Source organism: Tyto alba, unplaced genomic scaffold, assembly GCF_018691265.1.
Source record: "Tyto alba isolate M040663 unplaced genomic scaffold, T.alba_DEE_v4.0 Super-Scaffold_18, whole genome shotgun sequence".
NCBI classification, from domain to species: domain Eukaryota; kingdom Metazoa; phylum Chordata; class Aves; order Strigiformes; family Tytonidae; genus Tyto; species Tyto alba.
The window spans coordinates 8,498,023-8,521,878 of record NW_024881280.1 but is presented as its reverse complement, the minus strand read 5'-3'; the positions used below and the strand labels follow the sequence as shown (position 1 = coordinate 8,521,878).

Below are 23,856 nucleotides of genomic sequence, written 5' to 3'. Positions count from 1 at the left end.
ATTTTCTTTCCTTTTTGGGAGATTGTGTTGAAGTTCAGTAGCACCACAGCCTCTCCACTGCCCAACATTTCATATAAAATGCTACCTTGCCCCTCTGTTTTCCCACTTCTTAATATTCTTAGTATAGGTAGAGGATCCATCAAAGTGAAAAGTCATTTACAATTTCTGTTTGCACAGACCAAGCAAGAGTCAGTTCTTTAGCTATGGTACTCCAAAAATGTGGTGGATTTTGTGCAGTTATCAAAGTTGTCAGAGGAAATGGCTGTACATTGCATGTCAAGGACTCTTGGCTTGTCCTGAAACACTCCCTGAAGTTAGAAACTTAGAAAATATCTATGACAGGCACAACCTTTCCAAAGAAATAAGATGAGGTGCCCCATGCTACCAGTAAACCAGCAGCTCTGCTCCAGATCGCTTTGGTATGGAAACCCTAGCAAGTTTTTCTCAGAAGACTACTTTGGACTAGACTCTTCACTAGTGGACAGGCAGCTCTGAAAGTCCATCTTTCCATGAGGCAGCAAGCCATGAGACAGACTTTGAGGAAGCCCAGGGACATGTCAGGATACTTCCTTGTTTTCTCTAAGCGAGCACTACTAGCCCTCCACTGGGTAATTCAGAGACTGCAACGTTTTGACCACAAGCGCTACCATTTATTATCTTCATCTTCTGATGAGAAATTTTTTTTGTAGAATATTGTTCCCCTACCTGTTCGCTTTTCACTCTGGTGTTTCAAGAACATGGATGTCACTGTTGTCAATTTTCCATCCAAATGAAAAGAAGTGTTCAATTCATGTGTTCTGTAATACTAGGTTGCAGAGAGTAGAAGAAATATCATAGGATAGCAAAGGGGATCAAATTAATTTCTATTCTTTTTTACAGCTATGAAACATGGCACATTCGTGCAAGACCTCACTTTAGTTCCTTTGAAGTGTTGGTTAAATTTCTTTTAGTATCATCTTTGATCTAGAATGGAAATTGAATGACAAGATAAGAACCATGATTCAGCGGCTTATGCAAAGGGATTGCACAAAGTAAAATGATTCTGTGTTCTCAGAAAACAGTGTTACTGTTATGACCTTGTCCTCCATCCTGAGGACAGTGAAATTTCAGAAGTCTTGCATAACAAGATGCAGACGTTTTAAAAATTCACATTATCACCAAAATGTACATCTCTGGAGTAGGGTCAAGATGTGTGGGCTCAGTTTCTAGCTCTGCCAACAGACTTGTATAGGTTTAAGCAAGTCATCCAAACACTCTGTGCTCCCGTTCCCCTATCTATAAAACATGGATAATAGAGTATCTTATCCCACACACGTTCTCTCCTCTGTTTAGATGATGTGATCATTTTGAAAGGGGCTGTCTCTTATTATGTGTATAGAGGGATCCTGATTTAAGATGAGAGGCAAGTCCTAGAAACAGCAAGAAGTATCTTCAGATTCTTTTGTTAACTACCAGTAAACAAGAATTGGGGACCAGCAGGTGAAGAAAAGGATGCCTTTCTCTCCTTTCTCTTGGTAACTTCCCAGGTACTCAGTGACTTTGGGCCTGTTTCTTAAGGATGTCATTCCATAATAAAGCACTGTAAACCAGCATGCTGTTGAACAAGGAAGATAAGTAAATATTAAATAGCTCTTTGATTGAGCAGCAACCTGTCTGTGCTTTCAAAGAAGTTGGAGTCTCCCAGAAAAGACAGTGTGATACCATATAGTTTAAATACTTCAGTTCAATGCAAAAAAAGATATCTTGTAATTTTTAATTTTGATTCATTTTGATTAATCTTGATTTTGCACTGATACTGATGTCCTTTTAGATTAATATTTTGGTTTAACGTTTGAAAGTATTTGAAGTATCAGAAAACTAAAATAGCTACACATGCTAACGTGCTGATGAGAATTAGAAAATTATGTTTACCTAGCCTTGTCTCAGCAATACAATCTTTTACTCCTGAAAAACAGATTATCAGCAGCTGATACAGGTGTTATCTGACTGTGAGATATCAGTAGAAGGCTGACAACTGTTGTGACAATATTTCATATTTCTCTAGACTTTCATCTTCCAACTATCAAAGTCAGGAACAAGCCACCTTCCTGACCATGTGCAGCAGCTTCTATGATTTGCTTTTACTGCCTGTGTGCTGGCTTCCTGTCTTTCTAAGTATGCACAGTTATCTGCTTGCTCAAGTTTCTGTTCACCTCCACTTGGCCAAAACATGCTCCATTTCCCTGATTTTCTCTGTTTGTTGGAAGTGCAGTCAGGCCAGGTCCTTTGGTCATAGGGTTTTTGTACTTTTCCTTGACTTACTTGACAAATCCTGGCTTCAGAGAACACCACTTTCTATATACTTTCACTGACATTACTCACTATGGTGTGCATCCAACTTAATCCTGGGTGTTTTTGAAACGTGCACCTCAAGATCTGTGGGATGTGTGTTTCACAAGCCTGGGATGGAGTCCCAGTTTATCCTGAAATCTGATGTTACACCTTTGCCTGTAGACTACACATGATAGTGGAGCTTGGCAAAGATTGCATTTGTTTTCACACAAAGAAATAAAATTAAAAACATAAACAAAATGCCCCTCTCCTCCTCAATGGATCAATTAGCCTTTTTCACAACATCCTGGTGTCTAAATTGGAGAAACATGGATTTGATGGATGGACCACTCAGTGGAAAAGGAATTGGCTGGGTGATTGTGCTCAAAGAGTTGTGATCCACGGCTCAAGGTCCAAGTGGAAAGCAGTGACAAATGGCATTCCTCAGGTGTTGGTATTGGGACTGGTGCTGTTTAACATCTTTGTTGATGACATGGACAGTGGGACTGGGGGCACCCTCAGCCAGTTTGCTGATGACACCAAGCTGTGTGGTATGGTCAACATGCTAGAGGGAAGGGATGCCATCCAGAGAGACCTGGAGAGCTGGGCCCGTGCAAATGTTGTGAAGTTCAACATGACCAAAGGTAAGGTCTGTACACGATCCAGGGCAATCCCAAGCATAAATACAGGCTGGGCCATGAGTGGATTGAGAGCAGCCCTGCGGAGGAGGACTTGGGAGTAGTGGTGGACAGAAAACTGCTTGTGAGCCAGAAATGTGCACTCACAGCCCAGAAATCCAGCCATTTCCTGGGGTACATCAAGAACAGTGTGGCCAGAAGGTTGAGGAATGAGACTTCCCCTCTACTCCACTCTCATGAGACCCCCCCTGGAGTACTGTGTCCAGTTCTGGGGCCCCCAACATAAGAAGGACATGGACTGGCTCAAGCATGTCTGGAAGAGAGCCGTGAGGATGATTGAAGGGCTGGAGCACCTCCTTTATGAGGACAGGCTGAGAGAGTTGGGGTGGTTCAGCCTGGAGAAGAGAAGGCTCTGAGGAGACCTTAGAGTGGCCTTCCAGTACTTAGAGGGGGCTACAGGAAAGCTGGGGACGGACTCTTTATCAGGGAGTATAGGGATAGGATGAGGTGTAATGGTTTTAAACTGAAAGAGGGCTGAATTAGATGAAAAGCAAGGAGGAAATTCTTTCCTGTGCGGGTGGTGAGGTGCTGGCATGGAGTGCTCAGAGAAGCTGTGGCTGCCCCCTCCCTGGAAGGGTTCAGGGCCAGGCTGGACGGGGCTTGGAGCAACCTGGTCTGGTGGAAAAGTGTCCCTGCCTTTGGCAGGGGGTTTTGGAACTAGATCATCATTAAGATCCCTTCCAACCCAAACTATTCTATGATATACCTGCTGTTGGTCCACCACTTTTGTGGGCTTCTCTATACTTAGGTAACATTCAACACCAAGTTTTGCTTTGTACTTCATATAACAAGTTTCTGTCTTGTTCTATCATGCAAATGCTCTTGATAGATGTGAGCTTATTAGTTTCTACTGTATTCCTAACTGACCTTTATGCCAATTTGCAATCATGGGTCAGACTCAAACACACATTTCTGGCACTCCCTGAACTCCCTGTGAGCACTAGAGAGGCGGGTGCCCAGATAAGATCACTTACACTCATCCTGCTGCCCTGCAGGTACTGAGTGTCATCATCAGGTTCCAATGCTCATATGTAGTTAGGCTGGGGAGGTGGTGGGCACACTGGAAAGGAGGCAATTCTGGTGAAGCTTATGAGACTCTTACAGTCTGGAATCTGCTTTGCAGTGGTATTCTCTTCAGTCTGAGACTGTGGACAGCCTTGGGTAGAAGACTGACTTTTTTGGTCATTGGTGTGTTCATTTGCTCCTCTACAACTGGAGGCTAGTGCCAGAGGCTTTTACAAAAGCTCACGTTTCCTGTCTATTAGTCAACTACTCCTAGAGAATTCCCCACATGTAGGAGGAATATCTGACCAGGACGAGGTGGTGTGGGGAATGGTGTATTAACTCCTTTCCTCACTGCTAACACACATTCCAGTGACTCTGTTTCCCAAAAGGATGAGAAAGGAGCCAGGCAATGGGAGAGGAGGACCATGGTGGCACAGGATCTCTAACACCTGCTCTCCTTAAAAAAATGAGTTATTGGGTGGCCACAGAGCTGCACCAAGCTCCCAGCCTGGTCCCCCTTCACCATCATCAGTGTTTACTTGCTGGTTTATGGCAGCCCCTCAAGCCCGCAGCCAGATCTGACACCCTTACCGTGATCCCATGGACAAAAATGATTGGTGAGGGGATCTGCCTCATCTGGCATGCCTGAAACCCAAGCATGGAGAGAGGGGAATGGCCCTGCGGTGCTGCAAGTGGACGAGGCCTCTCCCAGGTCCTCAGGTGGTGCCGGTGACACAGACCCGCAGCGATGTGGCCCTCCCCGCTACCATTTAGCACAATGTAAAAGAGTGAAACTCTTGGACTCCACTGGATCTCACATAACCCTGAAGATCTGAGTAAAGAGGTCTCTGTGACAGGCTGCTCCTTGAAACTGTGGCAGCCTACATGGGGACCATCTGATACCACATACCAAGAGCTGATCTTTGCTGGTAGAGAGCACGTTCGGGCTTGTTAACGCAGAGAGGGGGTCAGGTCTGGCTTGACATACTCATCCTCACTGATGCTGGTTCGCAACACTCTGCTTGGACTGCAGAGGTGAACTTGAGCTGTGTGTCCCAGTGAGAAGTTACTTGGAGTGTGTTTAAGGCTGACAGGGGTTTTCTTCCAGACACAGAAACTTCCCTGATAGACAGTGTCTTGCCAGTTCAAGAGGCTGTGGGTAGGGGCATCCCTGTGATGCTGCTGTCAGAGCTGAGGTAGGACAAGGCAAAATATTGGGGGGATTGAAACGTGATTGTGCTTATCAAGTATGTTTTCTAATTAGAGAAATCATGTGGAAGCTGTCTCCGATGTGGAAGGAAACCCGTTGGTCTTAGCTGGGAGGTCAGAACAATCATGCTGCTCCCTTTACCCTTGCTTTTGTTTTCACATCTTCCTTTTGTTTTTCATCTTTGGATGAAGAGAGAACTTGCATATTTATAGACTAGTATCTCAGAGCCTTTCTCCTCTACCAGATTATGAAATTATTTTGTGGAAGCTCTTATTTTATCAGTTTGGAAGAAATGAGTTGGTTCTGGGGTGGTGCACCTGGAGTCTTTGCAAATCAGAGTGGTTCTCCAGAGACTCCAGGGGTTATTTTTGCTACAGGAAATAAACACGAGCAAACTAGGGAAAATACACCTGGTGCAGGTGATACTCATGGCCCTGTCCCAAGAACACAAGCCGTGCTGGTGGCCCAGGAGGTAGAGGTGACCCAGGGTGTGAAATTTTTGCTTTGTGTCTGCAGCAGGTACTGCACCCACTGAATCTGTTCTCCAGGGAGAAAAACCTACTTTGCCAGTCAACGTAAATAGCTGGACAGGGTGAAGGGCACATTCACACAGGGACCCTGTCCATCCCTGGTAGAGGACACTGCTGATTAAGAACAGTAGATCTATGAACTTTTGTTATTTCCACAAGCAAGCTATAGAGAGTAACATGATGTTTACAGACAAGTGTTGCATCTGGATACTTGTAGAGGACAAAGTTCAGTTCAAGTCGGCTCTCAGATAGATAGCAACCAGAGGTAACTTCTTAATATTGTTTGCATCATACTATGCTGGTGAGGGAAAATGTCCCTGGAGACCATGTCCAATGATTGAGAAATGGGAGCGGCTCTCCTCCTCCTTTTAGGTGAACTGTAGTAAACTAGGATTCAAGGGGAACCTGTCTGTGCAGGTAGAGAGGAGTTCACTAGGAGAAAACGATTTTTTCTTTTCAGTGTTATGAAAGGCAGTAACAGGACAGATGGGATTTTATAGTTTACATTCATTGTTCTTAGACTATTTTTTCTTATATGCTTTGTTTTTCCATGCTGTAATTTTCTTCTTACTTGTGACGGAGGTGAATAGTTTTAGCATGTGATGGTTCATTTCGGGAACGTATCACAGGACTGTACTCTCAAAGAGCAGCAAACAGCTGGGTGCAGTTCTGAACTTCTTGATTCAGTCCTTAATTTTTAGCCCATCTTTAGCTTGAAGACAGGGATGAGAAATAGTCCCATCAACACACAAATGCAATTGAATCAGAAGTTAAAAATTGGGAAAGAATATCAGAGTTACTTAGTGCTGCCTTCTAAAAAGGCTGTGAGTTCAGATGTCTCAGCATCCACTTAGCGTGACATTATGTCATCAGGGAATGAATTTGCAACACGTGCACTGAAGTAAGGGCCTAGCATGTCATGAAATTGCTAATGATGCCTAGCAATTGCATTAAAATTAGAGAATGAGGAAAATTCAAATATTTCTTTTTTTTGTATTAGCTCCCAGATAGCAATGAAGAAACTGGAAGAGTTTTACTATCTCTCTTGTACACTTTTTTCAGGGATAAGTGGGAGCAGAAAAAGCTGGTTAGTCATTTCAAGGGTATCATAGTTTTCACAGTATTCATCAGGCATCCAACTACCCTGTTATTTTTTATTTGCCCCCCTGTTACCCTCACAGCTTATTCTGGCCTCAAGTGAACTGCTGCTTCTACAGAAATACATAAGCTCAGTTAAAATCATAGCATGGGGAATAGCTGATACTGTCTGTACAGTTCAAGGAAAATATAGAAAATCACAGGAATTTCATGGGAAACAATAACCTCTGCTCATCAGTAGTGACTGTAGATGAATTGTGGCACAAACACGTATGGCATATACCTTTTTGTTTCTCCACAGGAAAAGGACGTGCTTTGTCCTAGTGGTTTCACCTCACCTCATCTTCAAGGTCAAATTTACACTCAGTAGTTACTAACAATTATATGTAATTTGTCTGTGACCAACTAGCCTTGATATTGCAGAAGCACACAGAGTGGCTGAGGCATGAAGGCACCTCTGGAGACCATCTAATCCAGCTCCCTGCTCAAAGTAGGGTCAGCTACAGCAGGTTGCTCAAAGCCATGTCGTCAGGTTTTGAACATTTCCAAGGATAGAGACTTCACAACCTTGCTGGGAAATCTGTGCCAGTGTTTGATGGTCCTTGTGGTAAAAAAAAGGTTTTTTCTTATGTTTAAATGGGTTTTCCTGTATTTGGGTTTGTATCCATTGCCTATAACCTTTCACTGTCCACCACTGAGAAGAGTCTGATTTTGACTTCTTTATTTCCCTCTTCCATATCCCCAATCAGGTATTTACATACACTGATAAGAACCCCCTGAGCCTTCTCTGCTCCAGGCTGAAGAGTCCCAGCTCTCTCAGCTTCTCCCCGTATGACAGATACTCCAAACCTCCCATCTTCTTTGTGGACTTTTGCTAGCCTCACTCCAGTATGTCCTTACCTCTCTTGTACTGGGGAACCTAGAATTGTGGCCTCGACAGGGCTGAGTAGAGAGGAAGGGTCACCCTTCACTTATTGGCAACACTCCTCCTAACGCAGCCCAGGAGGCTGTTGGCCTTGTTTGCCACGTGGGCACATTTCTGGCTCATATTCAACCTGGTCGACACCAAAATGCACAGGTCCTTCTCTGCAGAGCTTCTTTCCAGCCAGTCAGCCCCCAGCTTGTCCTGGTGCATGAGGTTATTCCTCCTCATGTGCAGGACTTTGCATTTCCCTTGCTGAACTTCATGAGGTTCATGTTGGCCCAGTTCTCCAGCCTGTCCAGGTCCCTCTGAATGACAGTGCAGTCATCTGGTGTGTCAAACACTTCTCCCAGTTTTGTACCATCTGCAAACTTACTAAAGGTGCACTCTGTCCCATCACCCACATTGTTAATAAAGATGTTAAGCAGCATCGGCCCCAGTATTAGCCCTTGGGGGTACGCCAGTAGTGACTGGCATCCAGCTGGAATTTGTGCTCTTGGTCACAATCTTTTGAGTCTGGCAGTTCAGCCAGTTTTTAATGCACCTCACTGTCCATTTATCTAGCCTGTGCTTCATCAGTTTGACAAAGAATTGTCAATAGCTTATTTTAAATAAAAATTTATGAAAGCAACACACATATGGGAAAATAAGTTTAGAAAACAGCCTCATGAAAATGTTTTGCCAAAGAAAACATTCCAGCAAATCAGTAAATTCCAGATAAAACAGTGGCAAAGGACATTCATAAATGCTGCGGCTGTTCATTCATGCTTGGCTCAGAGTTTTAGCACTGCCAGCTTTCACAGTCTTGTTTTATACACTCTCTGGTTGAAAGCTGGAATTTAAAAAAAGGATAGAGCATTTTGGTTTTCATTAAGAAGAAGGAAAATAAAAGAATTGGCCTTTGCAACTACAGCAAAAATATATAAACGTGTCCTTCCTGTACCCTATGATGGCCAGAAACCAAAAAGAAATTATGTCTCAGGTGAGTTTAACATTTCTGAAGGACATTCCATCTCAGCCACTTTGTCAGTTTTGGGGATGCTGGACTCATGTTTTTGGAATACACGAGATCAGCAGTGATAAGTGGGCTAATGAGAGGAGGGATGGTCTAGATGGCCTGAAGCCATGTTTGGTTCTTGGCTTTTGTACAGGCTTCCTATGTGCCCTTGAGAAACTCTAGATCAGAGGCAGCAACACCACTTATCAGGATGAGTATGTCACAGCTTGGCAGGCCATCAGACAGCACAGTGAGGGGAGATGTTTTAATTATCAGATAGATCAGTAATCACAGCCCTACCACGTGTTGTAAATTGAATATTACACTGCTAATTGCCAAAGTCAATATATTATCCTATCACTTCTATTATGTAAAAGTCTGAGATGCTGAAATGTTGCCTGTGGAAATAATTTCAGACAGAAAGGCAACCTATATTCTTAGTAAAGGAAAACTCTCATCAGTGTCAAGAAATTCCTCCAGATTCAGTGTGAAGAGCTACATGAGAACCTCCCTGCCTGACAGTCATCCTTCTTTGGGGATGTCCCAGTCACAGGGCCACTGGATTTCAAGCAACATCTTATACTTAGGCAAAATATCCCAAAGCAATATACCCAATATGCTGTGGAAAGACAACAGGGCAGACTCTTTTAACCTTGAGGAACTGACTCAAGACTTACCCCGTATTCACAGGTAGAAGGTGTTAGTCTCTGTTCGTGGGGTAGTTATCTCTATCAATTGCCACGGGACCAGACTTCTCCCCTTTTCTTTTCTCACCAAAGCCTGTGTTTACACAACAGGACGGATCAGCCCTTTCAGTAGCCTCTGGAAAAGTTCCTGTTCAAAGTCTGAGAGTCTCTTTGGTGTTTGTTTGGCTCATGACCTATGGGAGCGGATCCCTTATAGTAAATGCAGGCTCACTTCCTTCATCCACAAGATCCACACGCTTTCTGACACTTCATTGTTCCTGGGAAGAGATGTGGAGTACAAAATAGCTTCCAGGTCTTTCAGACATTGGCAAACACCAAGAAAATTCTCCACCCACCTACTGACCTCCTGAAGAAGCAATTGTACTGCTAGTAAGACTCTCCCTTCTTATCCCACCTAAGAAGACAATAGGTACATGGAATAATTAATTTTCCATCATGAAGGGTTAATAACCAGGTATGCCAGATATTTATTGTCTGAATCAGACTCAGACCCAATTTGTTTAAGATTTCCCACAAAGATAAATTGCAGACAAAAGGTGAGGATTAAGAAAGTTAGTTTTCTAGATCATGTTCTCATCTTGTTCATGCTTTTCTCTACAAATAAACATAGCATGTCAAAATGTTATACTTGCACAAAATCCTGACAGTTACAAAGCAAGGTAGGTAAAGCTAGGAAAAGCTGGGATTAAGTTTGCTCCTGTTAGGTACATGAGCCCATACAGCCTTCCCAGCTGCTTCCTTTACTGGGACTGGTACCTGCTTCTCCTCTTGTTTCTCTCCTTCACCTGAAAGCCATTTCTCTTTGCTCAGTCCTAGTGCCAGCCTGGACCACCCAGTGCTGGTGCCCTCTGGTCTCTGGCTGGATGAGACAATGGCCACTCTTGATACAGAAACTTTTTGCACCCAGTTCCTTTCAGGGCCTGAGGCTCGCTCTCTGCTGCATCAGTTGCAGTTTCTCCTCCTGTCAAATTCCCAGAGAGCTGAAACGATGTTGATAAGGAGCAATATAAGGCTCCTGGCTATTTGTATTGTTCTATCCACTGGCTAGGGCTATATTTTTAAAAATGTGTAGGATTGTGCATAGTCATTCAAATACTCTGCTTATTAAAATAGTGTTGTGTTGAACAACAAATTAATTTCATCAATCTGTATGATTTCTGTCTTCCTGGTTTGGCTCATGTATATTTGAAAGAACTGACCATTTCCTACCCATGTTCAAGCTACAGGGCATTTCAGTGTCTCCACTTTTTTTGTTGTGGTTCCACCGTTACATATGGTTTGTGCCTATGTTCCTATAGTAAGCCAACCTGATTGCTACGTGAGCCTCTGGTTGCCAACTGCTTCAGATGAAAAATTCCACACCAAAACCATCAAAAACTGCAGAAATCCAGTGTGGAATGAAACTTTCTACTTCCGGATACAGAAACAAGTCAAGGTATGCAAGCCAAAAACTCTCTTTTTCATCTCAGCTTTGTGCAGTTTCTTTCAGTTTAGCCTAAAATAGAAAGTCATGTCTTCTAATGCCTTTCTGAGTTTACTTAAAATTCCCCTAGCAATCTGGAGTGAAATATTTTTGGCTATTGCTGGAATCCACTTCTCTCCTAACAAGTTCTTATTATTTATATATCAGTAATGTGAGCCTGACCTCCCTGCAGAAGGCTGATGAGACCAATGTCAGAGTGACAACACAGAGAAACAACAAAATAAAACTAAAAAGCAGCATTATAACAGAAAATCACATCCTTCCCTGAAAGGACTTGTAATAATTGTATATCAATGCCAGGAAGCTGCTAAATTCTATTATAATTAAGATCTTTATTCAGTTTGGTACTGCTAATTACACTACACCTAAATACCTGTGAACAGGTGGCTGAAAGGGGAAAGCCCAAGAACACAGAAAAGTGGTTATTGATATGTGGCTATACATATTACTTCCTAAAAGATCACATTTTTGGTGAGAGCTACTTACAGGCATGAAAGGCGACGCAAGAGAAATCTCAGTTTGGCCTTAATTGACAGGTCTAGAAGCTGTTTATTATAAAGAGGATTACACTTGCTTTCTTTCCTTGTTTGTCATCAATACTTTTCTGTTTCTTCTCTGTAAAGCAGGCACTGAACCTGGAAGAGCTGCAGAATGACATACTTCTTGAGTACATTAATGAATTGGATATTTTTTATTTCTTTCTCCAGAATATTCTGGAAATTACTGTTTGTGATGATGACATCATTCATGATGATGACCATGCAATTGTGCTTTTTGATGTAGCTAAGATCCCCCTTGGGGAAAGAGTGTTTACGACATTCCCACTAAATCCACAGGTAAGAGCTTGGTCAGACGTTTAGTACATCGTGACATCTATTTTATCCCCTCTGATTAGCGCGGTGTGCTGTCTCTGCTGTCTTTTACCATCAGGACCAGTTTGGTAGTAAAAATATAACAAATTTATTAACACCTTGGAAACTGCACACTAGTGACAAAACAGACAGCCTTCTCAAATTCCAGCTGGCTTTCTCTGGCACAGATTGTGGCCAAATCCCCAAGCCCCTGTGCAGATGCAATTTTAGGGAAGCTTTGTACCTTTAATAATCTGACAGAAAATGACAGAGTTTATCTAAACCTCACACAGATTATAAAAAGAAAAACAATGCAAGGACAGGGAAATGGCTTGTTTTGACAACATTTTACTAAATGCTAAGTTTCAGCATATCGTGTTCAGCACATAGAAGCTGGCAGGGAAGAAAGTGTGAAAAATAAAGGTTTAGTAGGGAGACTGGTAAGCACCAAATACTCTTTATTCTGATAGTACAATTGAGATCTTCTTTTCCTTGGGGAAGAAAAAGCTGACTCTGTCATTTAATGATGACAATAGCAAGCACAAAACAGAATATTGTTACTTATTAAAGCATAAAGGAAACTGCCTGCAAAAATTAAGGTCACTTTGCAAACCTCTGCACATGTTAATTGAGACTGCTTTTTTTTTGTTTTTTTTTTGTATTTTCAGAGGAGGGAGGAGCTGGAAGTTGAGTTTGTATTGGAGAGAATGTGAGTAAAACCCCATTATTATTATAGAGCAGCAGCTTGGATTGTTGCATCAGTGCAGGGAAAGCTCATGTACACCCAGTATCATCTTAATAGTCAGATTCACTCATTTTCCAAACTTAATGTGTGCATCAGAAAATCATTGTAAGAAAAGAAAATGCCACAATGTGGAGAATGAGTTCAGAATTTTTAATTCTGTGACTTCCTCTTAAAATGTATATATTACTCACATAGTTCAGAATTGGGTTTCTGGAACTGGTAAATCCCACTGCAGTAAGTCTATAGATTTTCTGGAGAGCATTCTCTGGCCAGCTCATGGCTGAGAAGAATGTTGCTACCCTACCTGGGACATACGTGTGCTATTAAGGCTGTTACAAGCACTTTCCAGGTGCCTTATTGCAGTTGAATCATTTCTGCTAGGTAGTTATGTGACATCCAGTGAAAAGGGAGCATACTTCTACAAACAAGAAGGAGGAAATAGAAAAAAAATTAAGAGAGAAAAATGTGTCTTGTTTATTGTTTATAAAATACATATTGTTTGTTCTTGTTTTGTAGCTGGGGTCCTGCTGAAACCATCATCACAAATGGGGCGATAGTGGTAAAATATTATTTGTTTTTTCATATGTTCTTTCCCATATCGCTCCTTAGCTGACTGTGATAGCTGTGAGGGAAACAATACAAGTCTTCATTCTTTAGTGATACTTTTTCTCTTAGGAGCTTTATCTTAGAGGAGGCCAGCATGACCTCAGAAGAGCCTTCAGACTGCTATCATTTTCTCTTGTCTGCATCCACTGAAAATTACAATGTGTTTAGCATAGCACCATCTTCCCACTTGACGATGAAGTTAATTCTCACTTTCACTGGATTTGGCAGAGGTGTCCAACACAGTTGGCCCCCACATTCAAGCCATGACCCTTCCTACAATGACCCTTCCAACATCTGCCAGCACCGGTGGGGAGATGGCTGGGTGAGTAATCTGATTCTCTGTCCCCATCACATCTATTCCAGTGTCGTGAAGTAGCCTGCTTGGAAGTTCACATGAACAGCAGGAAGAAAAACAAGCATTTTTTGGGTAAGCTTATTTTATTTAATGGAGTATTAGTGATTTTACCCTCTCTATTAATGCCTAGAAATTGCGTCATCCAAATATTAAGGCTTTAATTGACCATATCTAAGGTGATTTGTAAAAGCTTTGCAGTAGGGATCTCTACCAGTTCTGCAGCAGGTGTGAGTTCAGGGTTTTGACTTCACAGGGAGCCTTGTGCCAGACTAGAAACAACATCAGATGCTTGTACAGAATGTTTCTAAACCCCAAGCTGAGATCCTGAAAACCTCTGCTGTAATACTGCTAAACCCCGAAGAAGCTTACTTCCTTAGGCACAATAGTCCTCCATGGCCTTAACTTTCCTCAGGATCTCTAACAGTTTGACTTCTGCATACGCACAGAAACACCTCATTTTTTGCAGGGGTTAGCCACTCAGCAGCTGGCTCCCGCCTGACCCTGATCAAGATCCAGAATCTAGAAGTTCCTCTGCCCACATCCCCTGAGGGGCTGGATCTGGTAGGCAACCTCAGAGCACGCATAACACACACCGGCAATATTAGCTGATCTCTTTGTATAAATAGGGTCATCTGCTGCAGAGTCAGATCTTATTTTAGGGGACTGAGAACTTTTGTTGCTCGTTATTTGGCCTGGGATGAGGATGATTTACAATGCAAAGTACTTGGTTGCATTTGCTGTGTCATGATGCAACTGCAATAGAAATGCAGCAGTCAAATTCAGCGTCATTCACTTCACACTCCCATCTGGCTTCTTGCTCGGCCTATTATAAAGATACAACCACCTGTAATGTTTGGGTCTTGGATCACTTTCAGAAGACAGCTTTCCAAATACAAAGGAAGAGGAGAAGGGGTTTGTTCAAAGCTACCTTTTGCTTATTTTCTTTCCCTTGCTCTCTTTTTTTACGATTAGAAGTCACATTTTGTGTGCATTTTATCTCATTGTTTTAGAGAATGAGCTAACATTTACAGTGAGAGGATCCTTTGAAGAAACCCAGAGAGTTTCAGTGGGCTGTGACTCCTGCTCCCCTCTCCCAGATCCCACTTTCTTCCACTATGCCAAATACAAGCAACCGTCCTTGGATGTTGCCCTCACAAAGAAGAGGAGGCTTCCCACCTTTGTACGTTACCCCAGAACATGGTGGACAACACAGACAGTCCTATGATCTGATCTTTACGTGTGAGTAGGCAGCGAGAGGAGAACATTTCTGTCTTAACCAAAAGGCACTCCGTGCTTCTTTTCAGTGTGCTTGTGTGTCATGTGGAGCAAGGAGAAGCATCCCCCTGACCTTCCCTCTGAAGTCGCTCCCCTCCGAGCAAGAAGTAGTTGGCGAGGTAAGCATCTACTGGCCATGGGGAATCCTTCGCAAGCTTGTAAAAATTGTTGCTGCTTCCCGAGAAGCAGAAACCAAAGACCACCTCTCTTTATACAGAGCCAGTTGTTTTCTAACCTCCTTTGAATCTAGGGTGATGCATAATGAAGTAAATTATTTGGAGCAAAATAAAAGGAGAAATCCAGGGAAGAAAGGGAAGAAGAAAAATGTCCAAGCTGTTGCTCATGCTCCTTCTGTGTGCTTAGCCAGGCTGGAGTTCACTGGGTGCCACCAGGACAGAGGGGTGAGGCTGCAGCCTGGCACACTACCACGGGAGACAAACCCATGCCACGCTTGCGGGGTGCTCAGCCTGTTTGTCTTCCCCTTGTACCTCATGCCATTGTGCGAGAGACTTTAGTTTCAAGACCCACGCTTAATGGTGGGCCCTTCCAGGGAGGTGAGGTGTAGCACTGAAGATCTTATGCTATTGATTTGTGTCGCTAAGTCGTACCAGAGCAAGCTACACCTGAGTTTCACAGCAGAGAGATAGATGATAATACCAAAGTCTTAATTTATTAAATCAGTGTGCATCTCTGGGTACTAATGAAACAATGGGAGGTGAGAGCCTATCTCCCAATCTCAGTTTACTGAGGTTCAGAGTTTGTAGATGTAGGATGACCCAAATGAGCTATGTCTCACTCTGAGTGGGGTAAAAGCACCGTTTTAAACAAAACATCAATACTAATAATTTTACCCTTTTAATTTTCAGAACAGAAAATTTGATTTGCACTTTAAGGTGAAAAAATGGTAAGATATTTCTCTTCCTTCTGTGTTTTTCCCCTTGGTTTTTTGAATTTGGACAGTTGTAAGTTCCAATCCCTTTGTTACTGCCTGTGTCCTGAATGCTGGTTCATCCTCATTTCAGACTATAAAATAAAATGGACACAGTACACAATACAGAGATTTTCAGTGGCCATGAGTTTATGTAATGGGACTATACAATGAGTTAAGAGAATGTTTTATAAAGAACACACTGGTTTTCTATTGATATATTGCTGCAATCAAAATTATATGTTAAGAACCACTGTAGACACTCTGATACCTCTACAAATTATTGTCAAATGCAGATTTTCAATAAAAGCAGCATTTCAAAACTAATTGAAAGAAACTTTTCTGTTTCCCGAGGTCAGAGAAAAAAAATAAAAGACCAAAGTCAGAGTGCCTGGCCACTCTAGGATATGAACAAATTGAAATAATAAATGCACCTGCATTTGTTTTTTAATGTCTACTCAAAGAGTTAAATGCAAACTAACTCAGCCAAATGATTGCTTTTTTCTAAACCAAGGAAACACATTGTGTGTTTTGAGATATGGTTAAGGCCTTAGTAAAATTTATAAGGAGAATATGGTACATCATGTAACATATTGTAAGGGAAGAGAACTTCCCTTACAAAAAAGCAGGTGCATCTTCTATCATGCTGTTTATTTTCAGTAAATATGCTATAAGATATACAAACAGTTTACAGCTGTCATTTAAAAACTTCTTCCTTACCACACCTAGGAAATGTTTTCACAGCATCTTCCAAACTGCAACTGTAGTGCTTATAAATATCCCTAAATGACTATATACAACCCCCCCACAAATAAGCAGCTGAACTTGAATTTCAGAACTGCAGTCCACGACTGGCAGGCATCAGTGGAAGTTTGTGTAACTTTTAAAAGCCACCTTTAAAACAGTGCCCTCTTCAGGCTTTTGGCTTTACGTTTGAAAGGGAACAATTCTGTTACTTGTAGCTATGTTTAATTTCAGGCATCTTCAGCAAGGAGGAAAAAAAGCCCAAACCTCCCAGTCCAAAGGAAGACGTACTGTTGTTCTCCAGGAACACACTAAAACATTCCACCTCTTCCTGGTTTGCTTTACACAGACCTGATGGTGAAGGCATGTCTATTTATGCAGTAGAAGCAATCAAAATGCTGAATTAGACTATAAATACGGTGTGAGATACCTGATCCTCTGTTCCAGCCAGGAAGACCTAGACATACGCCTGGGGTTCGACCTGTGTGCCCAGGAACAGGATTTCATTCGCAAGAGGAAGAAGGTGGTTGCAGCCGCTCTGAAGGACATTCTCCAGCTGGAGGAGGACTTGCAGGAGGACGAGGTGTCTGAGGCATAATTATTCTCTGCCTTCTCCACAGCTGAATGTCAAAATGTAGCATCTGTGTTCAATTCCCATTTCCTGGAAACAGTGTAAAGTTTCATGTGCCAGATATGGCTGGCTTTTTTTCTCTATTCTAGGGAAGAAATGAGTACTCATAGAAAACATTAATAAAAACCTGCAGCCCTTTTGCTGCAGGATCTAGTTTTGTGTTGAGTAGCAGTCTGCACAATAATGCAGAGAAGGGCTAGGTGCTCTCAGGACCAAAGCCAAAGCTTCTTTTAGACCTCACAGTCATCTTGGTCAGATTTAAACCGCTTCTTTCCCACACGGTTCAAACTGGACTTTATTTTATCGTGCCTTTTGTGCTGGTATTTAGGCACCCATTGTGTGAGCACAGCATGATGCCAGTCTAGCTTCATCAGCTGCAGTTAGAGTGCGAGCTTGCTTGGCAAATGGGAATGATAACAGTGTCCGAGGCAGGGAAAAGTCAGGTTTCTCTTTTTTAATTATACTCCCACAGCTGCCAGTGTGAGGCCTGAACCCAGATGCAAAGATGACAGATTCTCCTCATTTTGCCCTAAACTGAGCTCAGCAGGTTTTTTTGCACAGCTGGACCTTTCACACACAAGACCTTGCCTTTAAATGCCAGCACTAAGCCATGGGCCATTTCCTTCCCCTCAGATGTAGAGGCACCCACACTTCCCTGGAGAACAATCTCCCTAGAGTCTCCTGATAATTTGCACAAGAGATTAGTTTACCCCAATGCATGGTAGCTAACTTTACTGATAATGGAGCCAATTAATATTTATGGATTAATCCTTCTTCTAAGAGTATCAGACCCTGGATTTCTGTATTATCGCAGAAAGAAGCATTTGCAGCTCACTTTCATACCCAGTATTGTACGTACATAAGTGGTAGGTGGAGTGAATACGGTTTCTCTTTCCCTCCAGCAACTCTAAAAAGGGATGGTGTCACCAGCTTCTGGTCTCAGGGGACCTGAACTGATCTATGCTCTTAAACCCATCAGTCATGATACACCTAGTATGGCCTGTGAAATAACTATACAATAGTAGAAATTGGTTTTAGCAAACTTCAGTAAGAGATTATTGTTATGCACTTGGAAACTGTGAGACAGCACCTGTTTTCTGGCCTATTGCATCTGTTAAAAATCTGGTTCAGATGGCAGGAGGTACCGTTCCCTCTAGTTTTTTGCTGGTCTGTGTTACTGGTTTCGCCATAGAGCACTGAAAATGTGATGTTTGAGATGATGGCTTTTATGTCCTAATGTACAGCTGCTTGGAAAAGGTAACATGAAGTATTTCTTACTCTTTCTATGCCCCATTATTAAATCTCTGTACAGACTGGTGGCATGCAGAATCTTTATTGTTTTATCGCTGTTGTAACTTTCTCTTTTCTAATCAAGATGTCTCTCTCCCTTCTCAGACCATGTCACTAAATACATGTATTTTGGGGTTGAACAGGTACCTGTGGTGGCAATCATGACAACGGGTGGTGGAACCAGAGCTCTGACAGCTATGTACGCTCACCTTCTCAGTGTACAGGAACTGAATGTCTTGGATTGTGTCTCATACATCACTGGTTTATCTGGCACAACATGGTAAGACCAAGATAAGTAAAGTCTTCATAGGAATTTTCTATATGTGACGTCAAGAAGTGATCTGAAGAGTTGTATCATCTTTAGTATCAGGAAAGGGCTTTCTTTTTCTGCTGTGGCTTTTTCTTGTTTCCTTCAGTGGGTATTTGCCCACATTTGGAGTTAATTTAGTCCTGATTAAATATGGGGATGGTACCATGCACACATGTTCTTTTTAAGGTAAATCAAGGCATGATACATGAACCCTCATAACTTCTCAAAGCTTTGCTTCAGAACTCACACTTTTTCTTCTGTGGTTTGTTTTTGGTTTTGTTTTTTTTTAGGACCATGTCAAACTTGTATGAAGATCCTGACTGGTCCCAAAAGGATCTTAAGGAAACACTCAATGATGCCCGAAAACATGTGCTCAAAAATAAGTTCTTTACTTGTTTTGCCCCCAATCGTCTGAAATACTACTTGAAAGAGTTGTGCCGGAGAGAACAGGAAGGGCATCAGATATGTTTTACAGATCTATGGGGACTCATCATTGAAACCATGTTACATGAAAAGGTACAATAGCAGCACCTTTCCCTTAAGATTTTAATATTTAGTGAATATAGCAGTGAGGGCAGACAGTAAATCAAAAAATAATTGAGATTGGAAGGGACCTCTGAAGGTTGTCTTGTCCAACAGCCTTGCTCAAGCAGAATCAGGTAGAGCTGGCTGCCCTGAACCATGAGCTTTTGAATGTCTCTACAGGTGAATATGCCTCAACTTCTCTGGGCAACATATGCCAGTGTTTGATCACCCTTATGGAAAAGGGGGTTTTTTGCTTGTTTGTTTGTTTTTGGTTTTGTTTTTTCAGATAGGTGCCTAAAGCCTGTGCCTTGGAAGTATCATTCTTTGTGTTTGTTAGATGTATTATGCAGATCTTAACTTCACACCTGGTACAGAAAGGGTGGGAATTAAGAGAAATAATGGGAGATTTATAGTACAAACAACTTTTAAATGAAGTCACATATAAATATTTAAATTAATATCCTGCTGCTCTTCTAAAAGAGCTGCAAGTGTGACAAGGCAAAGAAAAATCACAATCCCAAAGACAGTATCTCTGAGATGTTAATGGGATTTTGTCACCGCGTAAACATTTCCACCAAAAGGCAACGTTCAGGGTCTATTTTAGCATTTGTGTATATTTCCTTCACAACAGGCCGTTTTTACTTAAGAAAGAGGAAACACTCCCCCTGTAATATGATTAACCCCACACACATCCAAATTTCTACTGCCTGAGCACAGCACAGCAGTAGGGACTGCCTGGGGTGGGCTCAGCAGGGAACTGAGAGTGTCCCCACGCTGCCACAGCCCTGTCCCCTGACCAGCACAGCCCAAGGGAGGCACAGCTGTCCTCCCAAGGGCTGCCCCAGTGAGGAGGAGCACCTGCAGCTCCCCTTTGAGGAGGATCTGAACTCAGCATCCTCTCAAACCTTGGTACTGTCCCCAAACCATCCTGCCCTTTCCACCCTGCCTGAGTATGCAAGATGCTCCACAGCAGAAGCACTAAGAGTCAAGGCTTGCCAAACATTAACTCTGCCTGAGCCTTGGCTCGGTCACAGGTCTGAAGAAAAGATGATTTTCTGGGCACTCAGGGAAGGGGTTACTCTTTCTGAAATAAATATTTCCTGCCAGGAGTGCTTTTCAAATATATCCAGATATTTTTTTCTGAAATAAATAATGTGAATAACAACATTTGCTTCCTACCATTGAAATCTTGGATTTTTTTCAGTATATGAGCTCAATTTAAGACTATTTGTGCTGAGGCAGGGGAGGGTCAGAGGAAGGGTTCGCAGCACCTCTCTCAACTAAACCAGTGGGGACCATCCTAGTTGGAGTCTGGTAGGCACTGCATTGTCAGAGCTCAAGCTCAGATGAAGTGGGAGGCTCTCTGTGTCATCTAACTCTCCTCAGCTACTGTCTTTCTTCAAACAGGAGGACTCCCATAAGCTCACAGATCAGCAGCAGGCATTAAATCAGGGTCAGAATCCCCTGCCCATCTACCTCTCTCTCAACGTGAAGGACAAAATCAGTGACCAGGATTTTAGAGGTAATAATACTCCAGAATTGCATTTAACATTTATCTCAACAGGGGTCAATTTAGGATGAGGTAAAGAAATCAATTCGATGCACAAATACTCTAAAAGGCCAATACACCTAAGAGTAGAAATGTGATAGTTAAATTTTTAAAGGCCTTAGTATAGTCAGCTGTATTCAGTATCAAAAGCAGTATGATGGAGGACATTATCACGAAATTACCTGCTATGCATTTCTGTAGAAAGCTTCAGAAATCCAAAGTTTGTAACGAAATTTACATGTGAGAGGATAATTCGCTCTTCATGTTCACCACTGTGAATAACTGTCTGCATGCAAAGTGTGCTATTTAGAAAACAGTCTGCCTTAACCTGGCCGGTATCACGTTTTATTCAACTAATTTGTGTCTCTGCTTCTGTAATCAGTCTGCCTTGTGCTTTTTTCTTTCAGAATGGGTGGAATTCACCCCTTACGAGGTAGGATTCCCGAAATATGGCACCTTCATCCGTGCAGAAGATTTTGGTAGTGAGTTCTTCATGGGTCGCCTGATGAAGAAAATCCCGGAATCCAGAATCTGCTTTTTGGAAGGTGATTTGTTATTCTGGGGAAATGCAGTGTAATATAATATAATCCACTCCTGCACAAACCCCTCTTCTGAAACGAAGCAGTTAGTATATTTTTTTTATCCGCCAGGAGCAGTATATGTTAAAATATTAGAACTGATAATGGGTCACTATCTGCAGGATTTTTTATTTTCTCTGCATTTTTATTCAGCTGAACAGCTTTCTTTGATTTCTTATGTGGTTATGCTTACTGACATGAGGCCTTCGCAATACTTGTATGTCTTTGTCAGCAACAAAAGTTGTGTAACATTGCTGCTAAGTTAAATTATCAGTCTCTTCTGCAACCCAAGTCTCTAAAATATACAGCCTTTGATCTACGGTGTTCCTGCCACAGCTAACTCTGATTAATCCTCCAGGATAATGCTTCCATTTCAGAGTGCAAACAGGTCATAATATTCACCTTTTTTTCCCTCTTGCATAAGAACAGTAAAAGCAGTAAGGAAATATTTTTTCCCTTTGCAAAAGCAATCTCTTGCCTCATTGTTCTTCCTGCTTCCACCAATTGCATCAATGAAGTTTCAGGGTTTTTTCTGAGAAGTTAAGACTTTCTGCTTGTATGGAGATTTCACTACAGCTGGTGGTGAGGTGTGAAGAAGCAAATCAGAATCTCTCTGTCCCTGGATGCAATGTCAAACAAGGTACCCAGGTCTCCCCCTCCATGGTCAGAAATGCCAGCAGGTCACCAGCCCCCTCCCTACGCCTCCCACCTTGGCACTTTATTCCTCCCTTCTCTAGAGCAATGCTGGGACGTTTCTGTCCCTGTCCCCTGCCAACAAGCCAGGGTCCCCTCATTCAGGTGGTTTTACTTACTCCAGTGACACAGTTATTCAAAAGGTTTTCAGCAAATTCCTTTGCAGCCCGGCCCCTGGGCAGTGTGGGCAGTGTCCCCGCTGACTACCCGGGTCTTGCCCCAATTCCCTGCGTGGCTGGGCCCGTCTCTCTGGCCGTGGGCTGGCACTGCTGGGGCAGGCCGTCACCGGGCTGCTTGTGTCCAGCCTCTTCTGGCCACCACTCTGTTCCTCCCAAGAGCTCCGGGTTTAGTTCTGTGCTCGGGAGGGCTCAGCAAGGCGCCGCGGCACGGCCGGCACAGCCAACCATACCAGGTAACGGCGTTTTATCGGCCTGAAAAGACAGCTGCAGGGAGGTGGCCGTCTGGGCTGCCATCAGGTTTGCTACATCTGTACTAGAAGAACTTGAAAATCTCACTGAGACGTGCCTTAAACCCTCAAAAATCAGAAGGAAAATCAAAAGACTCATACATTTACACTTTCTATTTTCAAAACTTTAAGTCAGCTTCCTTCATTCTAAGAGCTATTAGTGTATGAATCCTGAATGTTTTGTGGTTGACAATTCTGAATTATAACTGCATACCTGTAACAGGATTATTCTAGAAAAAAATAAAACCTTTAGAATTACAAATGCTGAGAACTTGGGCAATAAGGTTAAGTTGAGGACAGGTGGAAAATATTAATATGTACTTGGCAAAATGTTACTTGCCACATGAAAAAAATGAATATGTTAGCAGCTATACTGAAAGTACTATCAGTCCTCTTCATATACTCCAAAAAATTAGATACTTTATGGATTCATATACCAATTCATAAAGACATTCTCTTTTATTTGTGCACTAAGATAATGTAATGGATAAAGTTTGATGGAGAATGCAGGCGGTACTGAAAGGTTCTGTGGGTGAAAATACTTCCAGGTCTTTAACAGTTTACTGTCTGTCAAATATATCCTACGCCACAGGGATCTGGAGTAGTGTATTTTCCTTGAATCTGATGGATGCTTGGTATATATCTGTTAATTCAGAAGATTTCTGGCACAAATGGACCCGAGACAAAATTGCTGACATAGGTGGGTTACTCTTACACCATTATGTTATTTTGCTGTCTCTCTTTTTTCTTTCTTTTTTTTTTTTGTTTTTCCTTTTACCTTCTGTGCTTCTATTATCTCACTGAATTTTTCAAAGCCATTTTGGAATACCCTCTTCAGAGTTTCCTGTAATCCACATGGAAACCAGGAGGAAATTCATGCCATGTATTGCAGTATGGCAATCATTTCAGTTGTATGAGAAAATAATCCATGGGATCAATCACAAGGAAAAAAAAGACAGAAAGGCCCTCATATGAGCCATTTTCAGAGAACAAGGGTAAAACTGGAGAAAAATATCACTGCAAACTAGGATAGGCCTCCCCTAGTGATCTCCAGTCTTCCAGCTGCTCTATTGGAAGTTGGAGTATGGGATGAGGCTTCACAGAGAAACAAGAGCAATCGCCATCCCTGTCTCTCTGGAGTCTACAAAGCATGGAGCAAGTCAACCCAAACTAGTCCTAAGGATGAGATTTGCAAAACACACTACCAAATTAAGAAAGATCCACAGGATGAGATTTCAAGGAGAAACACACAAGACAGAAGTATTGTAAAGAAAAAAGATGAGAAGGAAGAGAAATGTAGCAAAAAGGGTGATTTATTTTATCTTCTTCCACTTGTAGGGGGCAGTTTCC

The 23,856-nt window shown here is 42.3% G+C and overlaps 1 protein-coding gene across 4 annotated transcripts in view; it reads left to right on the top strand.

The window, feature by feature from the left end:
• The window catches only part of LOC104364089 (cytosolic phospholipase A2 epsilon), a 42,201-nt gene that overhangs the window by 8,390 nt on the left and 9,955 nt on the right, over positions 1–23,856 (top strand). For all 4 annotated transcript variants that reach the window (XM_042791245.1, XM_042791244.1, XM_042791243.1 and 1 more), the window contains 14 exons: positions 10,776–10,912; positions 11,668–11,796; positions 12,480–12,520; positions 13,073–13,115; positions 13,526–13,589; positions 14,528–14,697; positions 14,822–14,911; positions 15,659–15,696; positions 16,912–17,047; positions 18,529–18,665; positions 18,986–19,211; positions 20,628–20,742; positions 21,177–21,314; positions 23,099–23,206. In XM_042791245.1, coding sequence (XP_042647179.1) covers positions 10,776–10,912; positions 11,668–11,796; positions 12,480–12,520; positions 13,073–13,115; positions 13,526–13,589; positions 14,528–14,697; positions 14,822–14,911; positions 15,659–15,696; positions 16,912–17,047; positions 18,529–18,665; positions 18,986–19,211; positions 20,628–20,742; positions 21,177–21,314; positions 23,099–23,206 — 1,572 coding nt within the window. The remainder of the gene's footprint in view (positions 1–10,775; positions 10,913–11,667; positions 11,797–12,479; positions 12,521–13,072; positions 13,116–13,525; positions 13,590–14,527; positions 14,698–14,821; positions 14,912–15,658; positions 15,697–16,911; positions 17,048–18,528; positions 18,666–18,985; positions 19,212–20,627; positions 20,743–21,176; positions 21,315–23,098; positions 23,207–23,856) is intronic.